Source organism: Seriola aureovittata, chromosome 12 (genome assembly GCF_021018895.1).
Source record: "Seriola aureovittata isolate HTS-2021-v1 ecotype China chromosome 12, ASM2101889v1, whole genome shotgun sequence".
Taxonomy (NCBI): domain Eukaryota; kingdom Metazoa; phylum Chordata; class Actinopteri; order Carangiformes; family Carangidae; genus Seriola; species Seriola aureovittata.
In genome coordinates, this window is record NC_079375.1 from 16,884,067 (window position 1) to 16,896,632 (window position 12,566).

The following is a 12,566-nucleotide window of genomic DNA, read 5'->3' on the forward strand; positions in this document are numbered from 1 at the left end:
GCTATCAAGGGTGGGAGAAAAAAAAAAAAAGTTGCCTCCAGCAGGCGGCAGTCTGTACAAGCTGAACGGTGAGTGACCTGTATGATCAGAATGGTTCTCCAGTAACATGTGGAGCCGCCTGTCCCTAAACATCACATCCAGCATAGAAATTTAAATGAGTATTTTATGCATGACGTGCCAGTCAGAAATCCATAATCTGAATCTTGCATGCTTTCCCTTTAAAATTTCGCCCGCTGGACATGACCCCTGAGTTGAACTTTGAGACCTAGCTACCAGATAGCAGACTCATTGGAGCAGCATGGTGTTTCATCACAGATCAAAAGGCAACTGGTGACACTCCTTCTAATTATCTCCTTCCCTCGGCTGCGGCAGTGGAGAGGACGCTGGCTTCAAACATGCCTCGTTTCACAGCCAATAAGCGCGTTTAGCTGGGGATATTTCCATCTTGATGCTTCTCTCTCTCTCTCTTTGTTATTTTTAAAAATAGGTCAAACAATCAGTTTTTCAACAATGAGGCCGCCGGTGGAAGTGTCCGTGTTTCTCCTCTCCCTCCTGGCTCCTGGAGTCTTGTACACCTTGAACAACATCCCTGCGCTTCAGGAGTAAGTGTGTATGTGTGTCTGTATGTGTGTATGTATGTGTGTGTGTGTGTGTATGTGTGCATGTGTGCGTGCATACACTATATTTTCCCTCTCAGCTTGGCCTGCAGCATGGAGGCATCGTACTGATATTAATAAGCTGGTGAAAGGCCCACAGCCTGGAGGAAAAGACGGTTTTAGCGAGGGCGTGCTCAACGTCCATTAAAGTTACCGTTGAGATTCTTCAAGCCCACACTGAAAACAAGATTCACGCAGGCCTTAAAAACAAAACGAGAGCAGATGAAAATGAATTAGTTGAGGGGAAATAGATTAAACTCGTAAAAGTAATATATTAAATTGCTAAACTGATTACCCCGAGTGCAAGGCTTTTAAATGAAAATAAATCACCCAAATTCACTGGTGTTCCCTGTCTGCGCCAAGATCAGTGCAACTGATACATAGAGATACACTTTTAAAAGTAATGATTTAACTATATGATCACTGTATGGCTTGACTGATATTTAAAACTGTTTTGTGCAACATCCAGTGTTAGATCTTTTTTTTTTTCTAAAAGGATAATGGAGGAAATAACACCTTAGAGAAAATTGTTGTGAGGGTTGTCTTTTCTGATGAAAGTGTGGATGTGAGGGAGATTGTACATTCTAGTAAAATTAGAGCTGCAACCAACAATTATTGTCATCCTTGAATAATCTGCTGATTATTTTTCGTGATTGATTGAATGTAAATGTTGGAAAGCAGAGGTAAAAAGCAGGAGGACACGTCTTCATGTTGTCTGGTTTGTCTGACAAACTGTCTAGAATTGGATGGTATTCAGTGAATTAACACAAATGACACAGGGAAGCAGCAAATCCTCACAACAGAGAAGCTACAACTGGTGACTGTTTGCTTGAAAACTGACATAAACGACAAATGGATGATCACAATAGTTGCTGGTAGTTAAATGCTTGCAGGGTTGTGGACTGATGAATGAGCTCTCACTGTGTCCGTCACTGTCACTCCTCAGACCTCTGCCTGTCCTGGGAATGGGAATGGTTGTCCTGGGATCGGTTCTTCTTCTCCTTCTCCTCACTGTGCCACACAAGAATAAAATTGACCCTTTATTCTATGGTAAAACCAGTTAAACAAATATTTTGACATTGTCAGTGAATTAAAGGTGTAGAAGGTGTTTAATAAAAAAAAAAAAATAATAAATAAAAATCCTGCATATGTTTCTTCAGCGTTTGCAGAGTTTTCCTTCACCTGCATGGTGGGCCTGACTAATGCTTTAGAGCAGGATGGCTTCATCTCTGGCTTCATGGGCTTCTATCTAAAAGCGGTAAGATAAACCTTTCCTCCCACTCTCCTAAATACGACTTCCTGATGATGGTGTTTATATGTCATTGCATGATGCTATCTCTTCAGGGTGAACCTCATCTGAGTTCGGCCTACGCTGTGATGATGTCTTACTGGGAAGGCGTCTTTCACTTTGTCCTCTTCCTCACCATCATCCACCGCATGTTCAGAGGGTGAGCTATGGCATCACCGCCGCCATCTCTGCCTGTCTGCTGTGTGTTCAGTGGGTTCGTCTTAATGAAACCTGTTGCTTTTCTGTTCATGCAGGAAGTCCTATCGAAGCCTGGGCCTGCTGTGGACGGGCTCCTCCATCGCCCATCAAATTGTTCTCATCCCGGGAGTGGTCATCGGTGAGAGCTGCCTACACAAGCACTGCTTTTCATTGTGTGTATGTATTTAATTTCGAGTGTTGTTTGAGATCCATTTCTGCTGATGACGTTCTCGTTTGTGCAGGTAAATACGGGTCTAACATTCGGCCGGCCTTTTGGAGGAATGTGCCGTTCTTTCTGGCGCCTTTCTGGGCGGCTTCCCTGCTCTTTAGCAGACCCAGAGAGATGCCGGTTGTCACAGCGGACAAGGTACATTTCCACTGATGACACATTTACAATATTCTGAATAGCCTATCTGTAGAGTAGTGGCATCCAACCATCCATCCTTTTTAGACTATTTTTTTCTCCTGTTTCCTCACCTCTGATGATAATCTTGCGACCTCTTAGACTCATGACACGACCCATTGTGTTGGATCCAAACCCCAGGTTGGGACCCACTGCCATAGAGGATCAACTAATTTGTGCTAATTGACTTTTATGATGATATCACAGCCCGAATGATGCTGTATTTTTTTAGGCTCACACAGGTACTAGACTATATTTGAGATTTGATATATTGACCAATTTTTTGTTTTGTACATTAATGCGTTTTACTGTGATAAAGATCTGTCTTGGCCAACACATATTTAATAATAGGCTTTATCATAAAATAAATAAATAAAATAAAACACTTTAAACCTATAACAAATATACATACCTATACAGCCTGTCAAACAGTTCAAACAGTTGCTGTAGTGCTGATACTATCAATCCTTTGCTTAGCCAATTTTGTCCCTATCATTATATAAATTTGGCTTTAATCACTATTAAGGTATTAAAATAAAGAAATGGACAGTGCCTACATTAACTGAGAATGCGTCTGTGTTGACTAGATCGCAGAGGAGCAGAAGAAAGGTCTGCTGTCCCGCCCGCTCGACCTGCTTCTCTCACTTCTGTTAGTGGGAGCGATGGCCTTCTCTGTTTTCAGAGGCTTTGTGAGTAAAACCACATGCAAGCTTATGTAGCCTTTTTCCAGTATGTCTGCCTTACTCACTGAGATATCAGGTAACATGTTTGAATACGGCTCTGTCCTCCTGCTGTGTTCCAGGTGGTGCTGGATTGTCCTCTGGACGCTTGTTTCACATACATCTATCAGTACGAGCCGTACCTCAAAGACCCAGTCGGCTTCCCCAGGGTTATGGTCAGTCTGGAGAAAGATGCACAGGATTAAAGCAAATCTAATGTATATCTATAACTGATTTTTGTGCACAATTCTTCTAGATGCTGGTGCATTTGTTCTATGCTCTTCCCCTGCTGACGGTCCTCATCTATGGTCTGAGAACACCCGGGTGCAGCTGGATGTTAGACTGGACCATCTTCTTTGCTGCAGCCATGGCTCAGGTAACTTTGGTTATAATGTGTTCGTTGTTATTCATATAGCGTGAAAAAGCAAAATGCCACATAACAAGTCTAATGTTGACTTCCTGTTGTTCTCTCCAGAACCAGTGGTGCCATATTGGTGCATCTCTGCACTCCCGCACTCCCTTCACATACCGAGTCACAGCAGACAAATGGTGGCCTGTTATCACCCTCAATGTGCTGCTCGCTGCTGCGCCGGCTCTGCTGGCCCTGCGCTGCCGCACTAACCCTGCTTATTTTATGAATCCTGTTCCCAAGGGACAGACCAACGACGAGAAGAAGAAAAACTAAACCACACACCAGCTGCCGGCTGTCGAGGAATACTTCACGCTGTGATGGGCCGAATGTTTTCTGTGGACTCGCTTTTGTGGACAAACTGCTTTAAACTCACAATTTTTCAACCTCAAAACCCAGAGGAAATCTAAAGACACTGCTCTTGAGTCAACTGTTTTGAAAATCAGTCACCTCGTGCAGCACTCCCTGCATGGACTATTGGACCCTGATAAGAAGGCTGTTGATGGAGTTGAGGGCTGTGATCGTCTCACACAGCTTTCAGGTGACTCATCCAGACACCCAGTTCGTAAAGTCATGATTCTACATCTTTCTATGCAGAAATCCAGACCAAAATCTCTGCAGCTCTACAGCTGAAAGTTTGTTCTTACCGATCTAACATTGACAGGGTCAGTGAACTTATACTTATAAAATCTTGAAAGTCTGAATAACTTACGTTGATGTGATAAGGGAGATGGTAGCAGATGTTACTCAAGAAGAAAAGTCGACCTGGTGATGGATACTGTGCACCGTCTTTGGTGATTCTATTTGTTGTTACTGGGGCTGCAACTAATGATTGATTGATCAATCATTTGGTCTATAAAATGTGAGTAATAATTAAAAAAAAAAAAAAAATGTGTATCACTATTTCCTAGAGCCCAGTGTGATGTCTTCAGATTGTTCTGTTTTGTCCCAGCAATCCATTTTTCACTGACACTGTTTTTGACCGAAAATGATTTAAAAATAGTTCTGCCCTTGAACTCATCAACTTATTAACTAACATTTTAGCTCTAGTCATCTCAAGTGACGCAGTTTCTCTGAGTCTCTTGGCTTATGTCTCTCTGTGCTTTCAACATGTAACAGGCCATAGGTTCACGATCACGAAATCCAAAGTTGAAATCTGCTTTTATTCATCAGCTGAGCGGTTTGCTGGTTTAATAGGACGATCTCCTCAGAAGTCAATATTGTCCCTGCCTGGTGATGTCATTGTGCCCTATGTACAGTGAACCGCTGTGGTAGTCAAACTGATAAGCATTGAACCCTGGATTTAGGTTAGCTGTCACACACAACAGCAGCACAAAAGATGACGTGACGCATCAGCCAGCTGTGCATCACGTAAACTGTTTTAGCCTTTTGAGGTGAATCAAAGTTGTCCTCACATGCTGTGTGTACAGGACTGTAGCTGCTGTTGGAAGTGTAGAGAAACTGGGACCATGGTGTGAGATGAATTAAACATAGGGGGGGGGGGACGCCTATGACAGATGTATGATCATCCCTGTGATTGAACTGCTTTTTTATCAGATCAAAATCATACTTTTATTATACTTTGCGACATAAGAAAAATCTTCTCTTTTTTCACACCGGGGGTTCTGTTGATTCTGGCAAACACAATCTGTTATGTCTCACTCATCGCATGGGGTCATCCTTCTCTCTCCTCAAGTATTCTGCTCACTGACACAACCAAGATGAGCTCATGTACCAAACAGGATAAAACTATTGCCCAGAGTGTAGAGAGCGAAATAAAGTGAGCAGCAAAGAGTTTCATCTGCTGGAGTACCAAACTGGTGACATGATAGAAACAATCTAAGCACAACAGCACTTTCCTGTCAAAGACGAATGGATTATAGGATCTGTGCACAGACACACCAGTGAAACAAAGCCTTGCTAGTGGCTCTGTGTGATGGCACTAGATGAAAAGTCAGGGAAGTCACCGATATTATTTCAGTTCACACTATAAAGATGTGTCACTTGATAGGGGATGTCATTGACTTGCTGGTGGCGCTATGGGAAACATCAGGGGATAATCTAATTCATCGGGCTTCATCCTCTGGGGACCACGAGGGTCTATGCAAAATTTCACAGTGATTAATCTAATAGTTGTTGAGACGTTTACAAGATATAAGCAGATAAATTTGTTGTTTTGTTTTTGGCTTAAATGAAGGATACTCAGGAATGTTGTTCATTTTTTTTCTCACTTTATTAAGAATGAAATACAACAGCAGGACAAAAAGTCATAAGAACACCAAAAAAGTGGATGATCGATCAAATATCAAAGGGACCAAAGACAAAAAAAATTGTGACATTCTACCCATCATGTAAATATAGCCGTGCAAAGATTGAAAGTATTCAGCAATTCAGATACAATCAAGTGGTTATCTCACGAAAGTATTGTATAATCCCATCCAAACTAACTATGCCAATGGGACATATTTATTAGGTGAGAGTGCTTATGGGAACAGGGGAGTCTATTTAATTGGGCAGGGTCCAGCTATTGATCAGGGATCAGCCAATAACAAACACCACAATACTTACAATACAGAGATTAGAGGCAATCATGATTAATTTTGTTACTGATTGTTGGACTTATATACTGGTATAGAAAAACGATGTTACATCGGCTCTCTGAAGTATAAGTAAAAAAAGAAAGCATATTCACTAGCAAATGATTCATAATAAATAGTAACATTACACAAAAACATAGCAAATATCAGAAAAAAAGCATGTCAGTAGATTAAGACGAACCAGCTATTCAGGTACTCTATCGAAAAAAGTAACACCTACAGTACACATACAAAAAGCTCAGGGTTATCAGGGACTGAATGCTATCTTGCATCATCACATCTGTGCTTTGTAAACAGAATACTAGGATGAGTCATTTTTCATGTAGAACAAGCAAACTTTTACAAAAAAAAGAAAAATGTGACTCAGCACTTCTGTAAGTCTCTCTCTTACATGCACACGCTCACACATGCTCACACACTGCTGTCAGTCTAGAGGGCTTTAGTTCATAGACAGGTGAAGGATTCACTGTACTGAGACGTTAGGGAGGGAGGATGTTAATAAGAGTTAGTGTTACAGTTAGTGTTCGCATGGACCTCGGGTTAAAGGAAGTGTAGTGAAAACAAAAAAAGAGGCATCAAAACACCCGAACTCGGTGACATGGAGATATACTTTATGTTAGAGTAAGAAAACCTTATTCGTCAGCTAAACAGAGAGCATGGTCAGAAGCGGGAAAGGAAACGAGAGTGATGTGAACTACTGTCTTTCTTTATGGGCCACAGTTAGCACCTAGGCATCGCAGACGTTGTGTTATTTGGTTCAGTAGTAGCTGTGTGCGTCCTCTCTGGCCTTGTGTCCCTCTCCTCCGTGTCTCCTGTGGCTGCGGCGCTCGTGGTGCTGATTGTGGTGGTGGCGTCTGTACCGGTGTGATCGCCGGGCTAAAAAATGAGAAGGAACCGCGTATGTTTATCTTGTTTTATGTTGTACATGTGCTGCAGTGCCGTAGATAAACAACACAACTCTGATTTTGGTGACTGTTCCTCACACTTGTTGCACCCAGTGAGTTAAGTCCTCCGCTCACCATATCAGCTTATATTTTTATATCTTGCTCTTTGTTTGCCCTTCTCATTGACTTACCTTTACTTTGTATGTTTCTGCATTATATATTTTTCATATTTTAAGGGACTTTATATTTGTATTGTAAGGCTGACGCTGATGTGGCCTTGCCTCACAGCAAGAAGGTTCTAGGTTTGTGGTATTTTTTTTTTTACCTAGACACATAACTAAAAACATTTTTGTTCTATTAGTTTTGAATTAGAATTACAACCAATATATCTAGTGACAAACTATGACACTGTTTAAATTTCTGGGGGGAGGGGGCAATGAAGCACACTGGACTTGTCATGTTCATGAAACCAGTTTGAGATGACTTTTGCTTTGTGACATGGTGCATTATCATGTCGGAAGTAGCCATTAGTTGACAGTAAACTGTGGCCATAAAGGGAAACATAGGTCAGCAACAACTGGCATTCAAACACCATTACAACAGCAGCCTGGATTTGTTTTTCAGTGTTTGGGAGTCTGTGTCCTCTGCAGCCTCAGATTTCTGTTCTTGGCTGACAGGAGTGGAACCTGACAAGGCTTTGACCTTTGTTCATGCAGAGATGCTTGGTCTGCTCACCACAGTTGTAAAGAGTGGTTATCTGAATTACTGTAGCCTTTCTGTCAGCACCAACCAGTCTGGTCATTCTCCTCTGACCTCTCTCATCAACGAGGCGTTTCCGTCCACAGAGCTGTCACTCACTGGATCTTTCTTTTTTGTTTTTCACAAAATAGTATAAACTCTACACACTTTTATGTGTAACATCCTAGGTGATCAGCAGTTTGTGAAATACTCAAACCAGCCTGTCTGATCAACAATCATGCCACAGTCAGAGTCACTGAGATCATATTATTCCCCATTAGCCATTCACCCATAAAGATGAGAAATTAGGCTATATCTGCCAAGGAAAGCCAAAACAAATCAATTATTTACAATGACAGCCTAATACTACGAGTTAAATAATTGAAACGGACTGTAAAAATAAATATAAAGCTTCATACTTTTCCTTTGCCTTTTCCTGAATACTCACACTTTGTGCAGATGATCCTGGGTCTCTCCCAGCTCCCATCAGCCCGGCAGCGAGCGGTGGGGATGTGACGTTGGTAGAAGCCTTCAGAGCACTGGTAGCGCACCACCGAATGGATGTCATAGTGTGACCTCCGGCGGCCTATTAAATGGGCGTTCTCCACTGTGGGCGGGGTCCCACACAACACTGCCAAAAATAATTCAATTAAAACCATGTAAATAACACAGATAAAGGTTGGTGTACATGCAGTATTTATTTCACATCAGTCATATTTGGTGCCAAAAGCCCACGACTTCAAGTATGGTAATAGTCTCCACCTCCACTTAGTCCATATTAGTATTTATATAAAACAAATCTATTTTAAAGGCACAGTAACCGAGCTGTGTTTTGCCTGTAGATGGCAGCATTGTTGCTGTATCTGATAGCTGAGCTGAACTGTGGTGAGGCCAGAGGGAGGTAATAGGTTTCTGCAGTAGACAGGGACTACAGCCAAACCACAGAGCCATGAGACCACAGCCCGACAAACAAACACTCACACTACTCTATCCTTTTCTCCCTGTCCTCCTCCATCTGTCTCCTTCCTTTCCTAACTCCTCCTGACCATCCTCTGTGTCTTCAGCGGCTCCCCGGCTTTCGCTCTCTTTGCATCCCACATGATCTCACTGCTTTCACATTCAGGCCGGCTGAGTTGTGGCTCACAGAGGGCGGAAGGAGCGGTATTAGGAGAACCTGGCAAAACGGCTCAGAGGAATTTCAGATCATATTTGTGAACAAGGTAATAATTGGTAATAACTGCAAATACAGTTCTGCTGCGTGGACAAAAATGTAAGTGAGCCCAGTGGATATTGCTTTCAAAAATCAATACATGGTTGGAGACTGAATCGCAATCTTCACTTAAGTTTGTGGTTAACTTTTTAGAGCATCTGCTGCCGTGACCTTTAATGGAGAAAAAAGAGTCTGAGCAGCTCCTGACGCTTTGTGATAAAGAAATGTTTCCTACATACAGAGCACAAGAACTGATGATGAGCCCTGATGACTAACAGGCAGCCAGCTGGTCAACACACAAGGAACCGAGTTGTATGAAGACAGCAAAATTCTCTCCACATGAAATGATTATTACGCTGTGAGTCATGCTGGACCTCAATTTATCAAACAGGGAAGGACAGAAAGTTGTTGATTGTTTGCATGTGTTTAATTGCGCTAAAGGAATAGTTAGTTTGTTGCCGAGTACAGTCCAGCCGTCTTGCTGTACCTGTGCCTTTCTTGCAGATGTAGGGCAGGTTGTAGTTGCAGGGCACGTCGTTCCACTTGCCATCCTCATGGGCAATGGTCACCACGCAGTCCTCGCCGCCTGCGAAGAAGTTATCGGGCTGGCTCTCCCTCCAGTTCTCATATACCTGCACGACAGCAAACAGCACAATTCAGCTGCATCTGCTTTCATTTGTCAGGGCTGTCACTGTGGAAATCAACAATCTTTACTCCCCCTTGCTTCAGGCAAAGATGAACACTGGTATTTTCAGATAAATGCCATTTGTAAAATTATAAATGAGATTTAAATGACCATAAAAAACATATTATCCCGATCAGTTTCTTATCATGAGCAACAGCATCTTTCTGCATGCAAAATAGAGTCAGAACAGTTTTCTGTATTGGTGTTTTTATCTGATTCAAACCGCCGTCTGTCCAATCAGATCAAACATCGCCCACACTGTCCTGACGATGCACATTATTTGAGTATTTTAAACTCATTTCATCATGAATGTTGTCAGGGGCTTTAAAACTAAAGTTGGTGATTCGCAGTCGGCGGCACAACAGAACGGCGATCACTAACCAGATCATTCCCGTCAGTCCACTGAAAGTCCTCCTCCACTGTGCGGTCATTCAGTCCGATCCAGGCGTTGTCATGACCCAGACCTGGAAAGAAAATTCCAGTACAACATGATTCTTTGACCTAATTAACACACATACTTACACACTCCCTGGCATACAGTATATCTCTGTGCTTCACACTCTCTGTCCCTTTCTGACTCGTCTATTCCATCACCTTCTTCTCTATCATTTCATTTGTATTCTATTTTCATTTGTCCTCTCCCTGCATCATAGTGTAGATGAACAAATCAGGACGACTATGGAGAAGGTTTTGTTTATTTTTTTTAATCCTGTTTATCCTGTTTTATATCTTTAGTTTCTGAGTGTGCAGGCATCATGTTTAATTTGATTTATGTCTCTAGTTGTTTCCTTTTTTTGTTTTTGTGCATAACTGTGTTACATACCAGACCAACAATAAATACACACATACCATTGATAAACTCCTGCTCCGTAGCAGAGATGACGCTGCTGAGGTGGGCACTGTGCTCTCTGCAGTCTTTCTCTGCATCCTCCCAGGTGTGTCTGTGGGTGAAGTACCTTTGGGACGACGCAGTGAAAGTGGATATGAAAATACATATTTCATACATAATGCAGCGAGACAAGCCTAATTGGTACAGAGCACTGCGGTAAGTGTGTCAGGGAAAACTCAAGGGTATAAAGAAGTAATGCAGATAGACGAGGCACCTGTGGTTGCAGGCAAATATTTTGTGACTCCATTTATTTTCCCAGTGCTGCCAGTTTCTTTTTTCATCATTCCTACCTGTAGCAGTGGCCGTGGAACTTCCTCCAACCATGCTCGCAACCTTCTATGTCTGTAAAGATGAAGAGAAAGGAGGAGCGGAAATGACAGAAGCTAAAATTATTCCTTGAAGGGCATGAAAAAAAAATGTGTGGCTGAATGCAGGAACATGGAGAAAAGACAAAATAGTCTGTCTAAGATAGGAGGAGAGGAAGCAGTGGAACCGTACGCTTCTTTTGCAGAGCGTTCTATCTCATTTGGCAAATAAAGACTAAAATATATGGCTTTGGCATCCTGAGAGGCTAAATACATGAAGTCTAATTATACAGGCTCGTTTTCAATTCACTGCACATGTGGCCCTCTCTCTGCACTATTAGTATTCATTAATAACACCAAGGCCTGTGAATTCATTTATAACTGCAAAGGTTAGATATTCATTAATCCTCATTACAACTAGTGCACAGTACACACACACACACACACACACACACACACACATATATAAGGAGGACAGATCTGGAGCTGGAGGTGGCTAAAACCAGTGAGGTGATGAATCAGCGGGTGTGGTATGGGGGGTGATTAGTGCCACATACCACACGGACATACATGTGACTCGTGCCTCTGTGTTTAGTGTTCATACTGCATGGGCTCAAGAGACTAGACTGCCTCCTTTTTGTTGTATCATGGACTGCCGAGCCAGTACTTGTGGGTTGGTTGCTGCCGTACGCCTCTTTGATAACGTAACATGGATCCTGATTTGCCTATTTTGATATTTGAGCGCCTGCATCAGACTGTTTTTACACTCAGCCAATTCATTGCTAGCTTAGTTTGGTTTATATTTAGCGACACAGCTTCACATCCGCCTGCATATTTTCTGTGGCTTGTTTCTCTGCCTCCTTGGTTCTCACTGTCATTTACTTACTTATTTTTTGGAAACAGCTCGGCTGGCTTTGTCCAAAGGTGCCAAATCAACCTACCAGCATGTCTAAAGCTCAGATTAACAAATTGTATCTTGGCAACTCTCAGCAAGAAAACAAATAAGCATATTTTTCAAAATGTCAAACTATCCCTTTAAAATTATCTTAACACCTATTTGTCTTGATTGTCTTGATATTGTATTCTGTGAGTTTACCAATTTAATTCTGCTTGTTTTTATAAATTGTCTTCTCTTTTATATCCCTCTTTCCAAAAAATTCTGTTTGATTGATAGGTGGTGGCAGTAACATGCACAGCAGTATGAAGTATGGAAGAAGCACGCCAACAAACAAAGATGTAAAAAAATGCGTTAGTCATTGCATTTGTCCAAAAAGCTGCGTTGCAAATGTTTGATGAGAAAAAAAAAAAAATTGAATCAACAAGTTTGTTTGTATGACCTCAGGGATACACACAATGCGTTTTGGGAAGAAACACTGAATGTAAACATCACTTTTGTATGTTTACAAGAAAACCCCACAGGGCACCTTTAATCTACAAACAGCACATAACACTGTTACAGCAATAATCTTGAACCATAAAAACACTATTACAATCACAGCAAACACAATAAAATTGTGTTTTTGATGAGTCCTACCAACCAAATAACAAAAAAATGTGCAAATAGTAACTGGTGCTTTTTGTGCAC

At 41.8% G+C, this 12,566-nt stretch overlaps 2 protein-coding genes across 2 annotated transcripts in view; one reads left to right on the plus strand and one right to left on the minus strand.

Annotated features, from left to right (window-relative positions):
- The first annotated feature begins 272 nt into the window (after positions 1-272).
- Positions 273-4,576, plus strand: tm6sf2a (transmembrane 6 superfamily member 2a). Its single transcript, XM_056390889.1, has 11 exons — positions 273-330; positions 488-602; positions 1,603-1,706; positions 1,817-1,914; positions 2,001-2,104; positions 2,199-2,281; positions 2,385-2,509; positions 3,133-3,234; positions 3,348-3,440; positions 3,521-3,640; positions 3,740-4,576. The coding sequence occupies exons 2-11, from the start codon at positions 511-513 to the stop codon at positions 3,947-3,949; spliced, it is 1,131 nt and encodes a 376-aa protein (XP_056246864.1). The 5' UTR covers positions 273-330; positions 488-510; the 3' UTR covers positions 3,950-4,576.
- Positions 4,577-5,882: 1,306 nt separating this feature from the next.
- Positions 5,883-12,566, minus strand: part of LOC130178546 (neurocan core protein-like) — a 48,294-nt gene continuing 41,610 nt past the window's right edge. The window contains exons 15-20 of the mRNA XM_056390888.1: positions 10,967-11,018; positions 10,637-10,743; positions 10,169-10,251; positions 9,590-9,734; positions 8,341-8,523; positions 5,883-7,146 (exon numbers count right to left, since the gene is read on the minus strand). Of these exons, the coding sequence (XP_056246863.1) occupies positions 7,028-7,146; positions 8,341-8,523; positions 9,590-9,734; positions 10,169-10,251; positions 10,637-10,743; positions 10,967-11,018 (689 nt within the window). The 3' untranslated portion in view covers positions 5,883-7,027. The remainder of the gene's footprint in view (positions 7,147-8,340; positions 8,524-9,589; positions 9,735-10,168; positions 10,252-10,636; positions 10,744-10,966; positions 11,019-12,566) is intronic.

Coding starts and splice junctions, on each gene's coding strand:
- tm6sf2a (XM_056390889.1), top strand. CDS start 511: ATGAGGCCGCCGGTGGAAGTGTCCGTGTTTCTCCTCTCCCTCCTGGCT. Junction 2,510..3,132: donor CGGTTGTCACAGCGGACAAG/GTACATTTCCAC, acceptor TGTGTTGACTAG/ATCGCAGAGGAGCAGAAGAA. Junction 3,641..3,739: donor TTGCTGCAGCCATGGCTCAG/GTAACTTTGGTT, acceptor TGTTCTCTCCAG/AACCAGTGGTGCCATATTGG.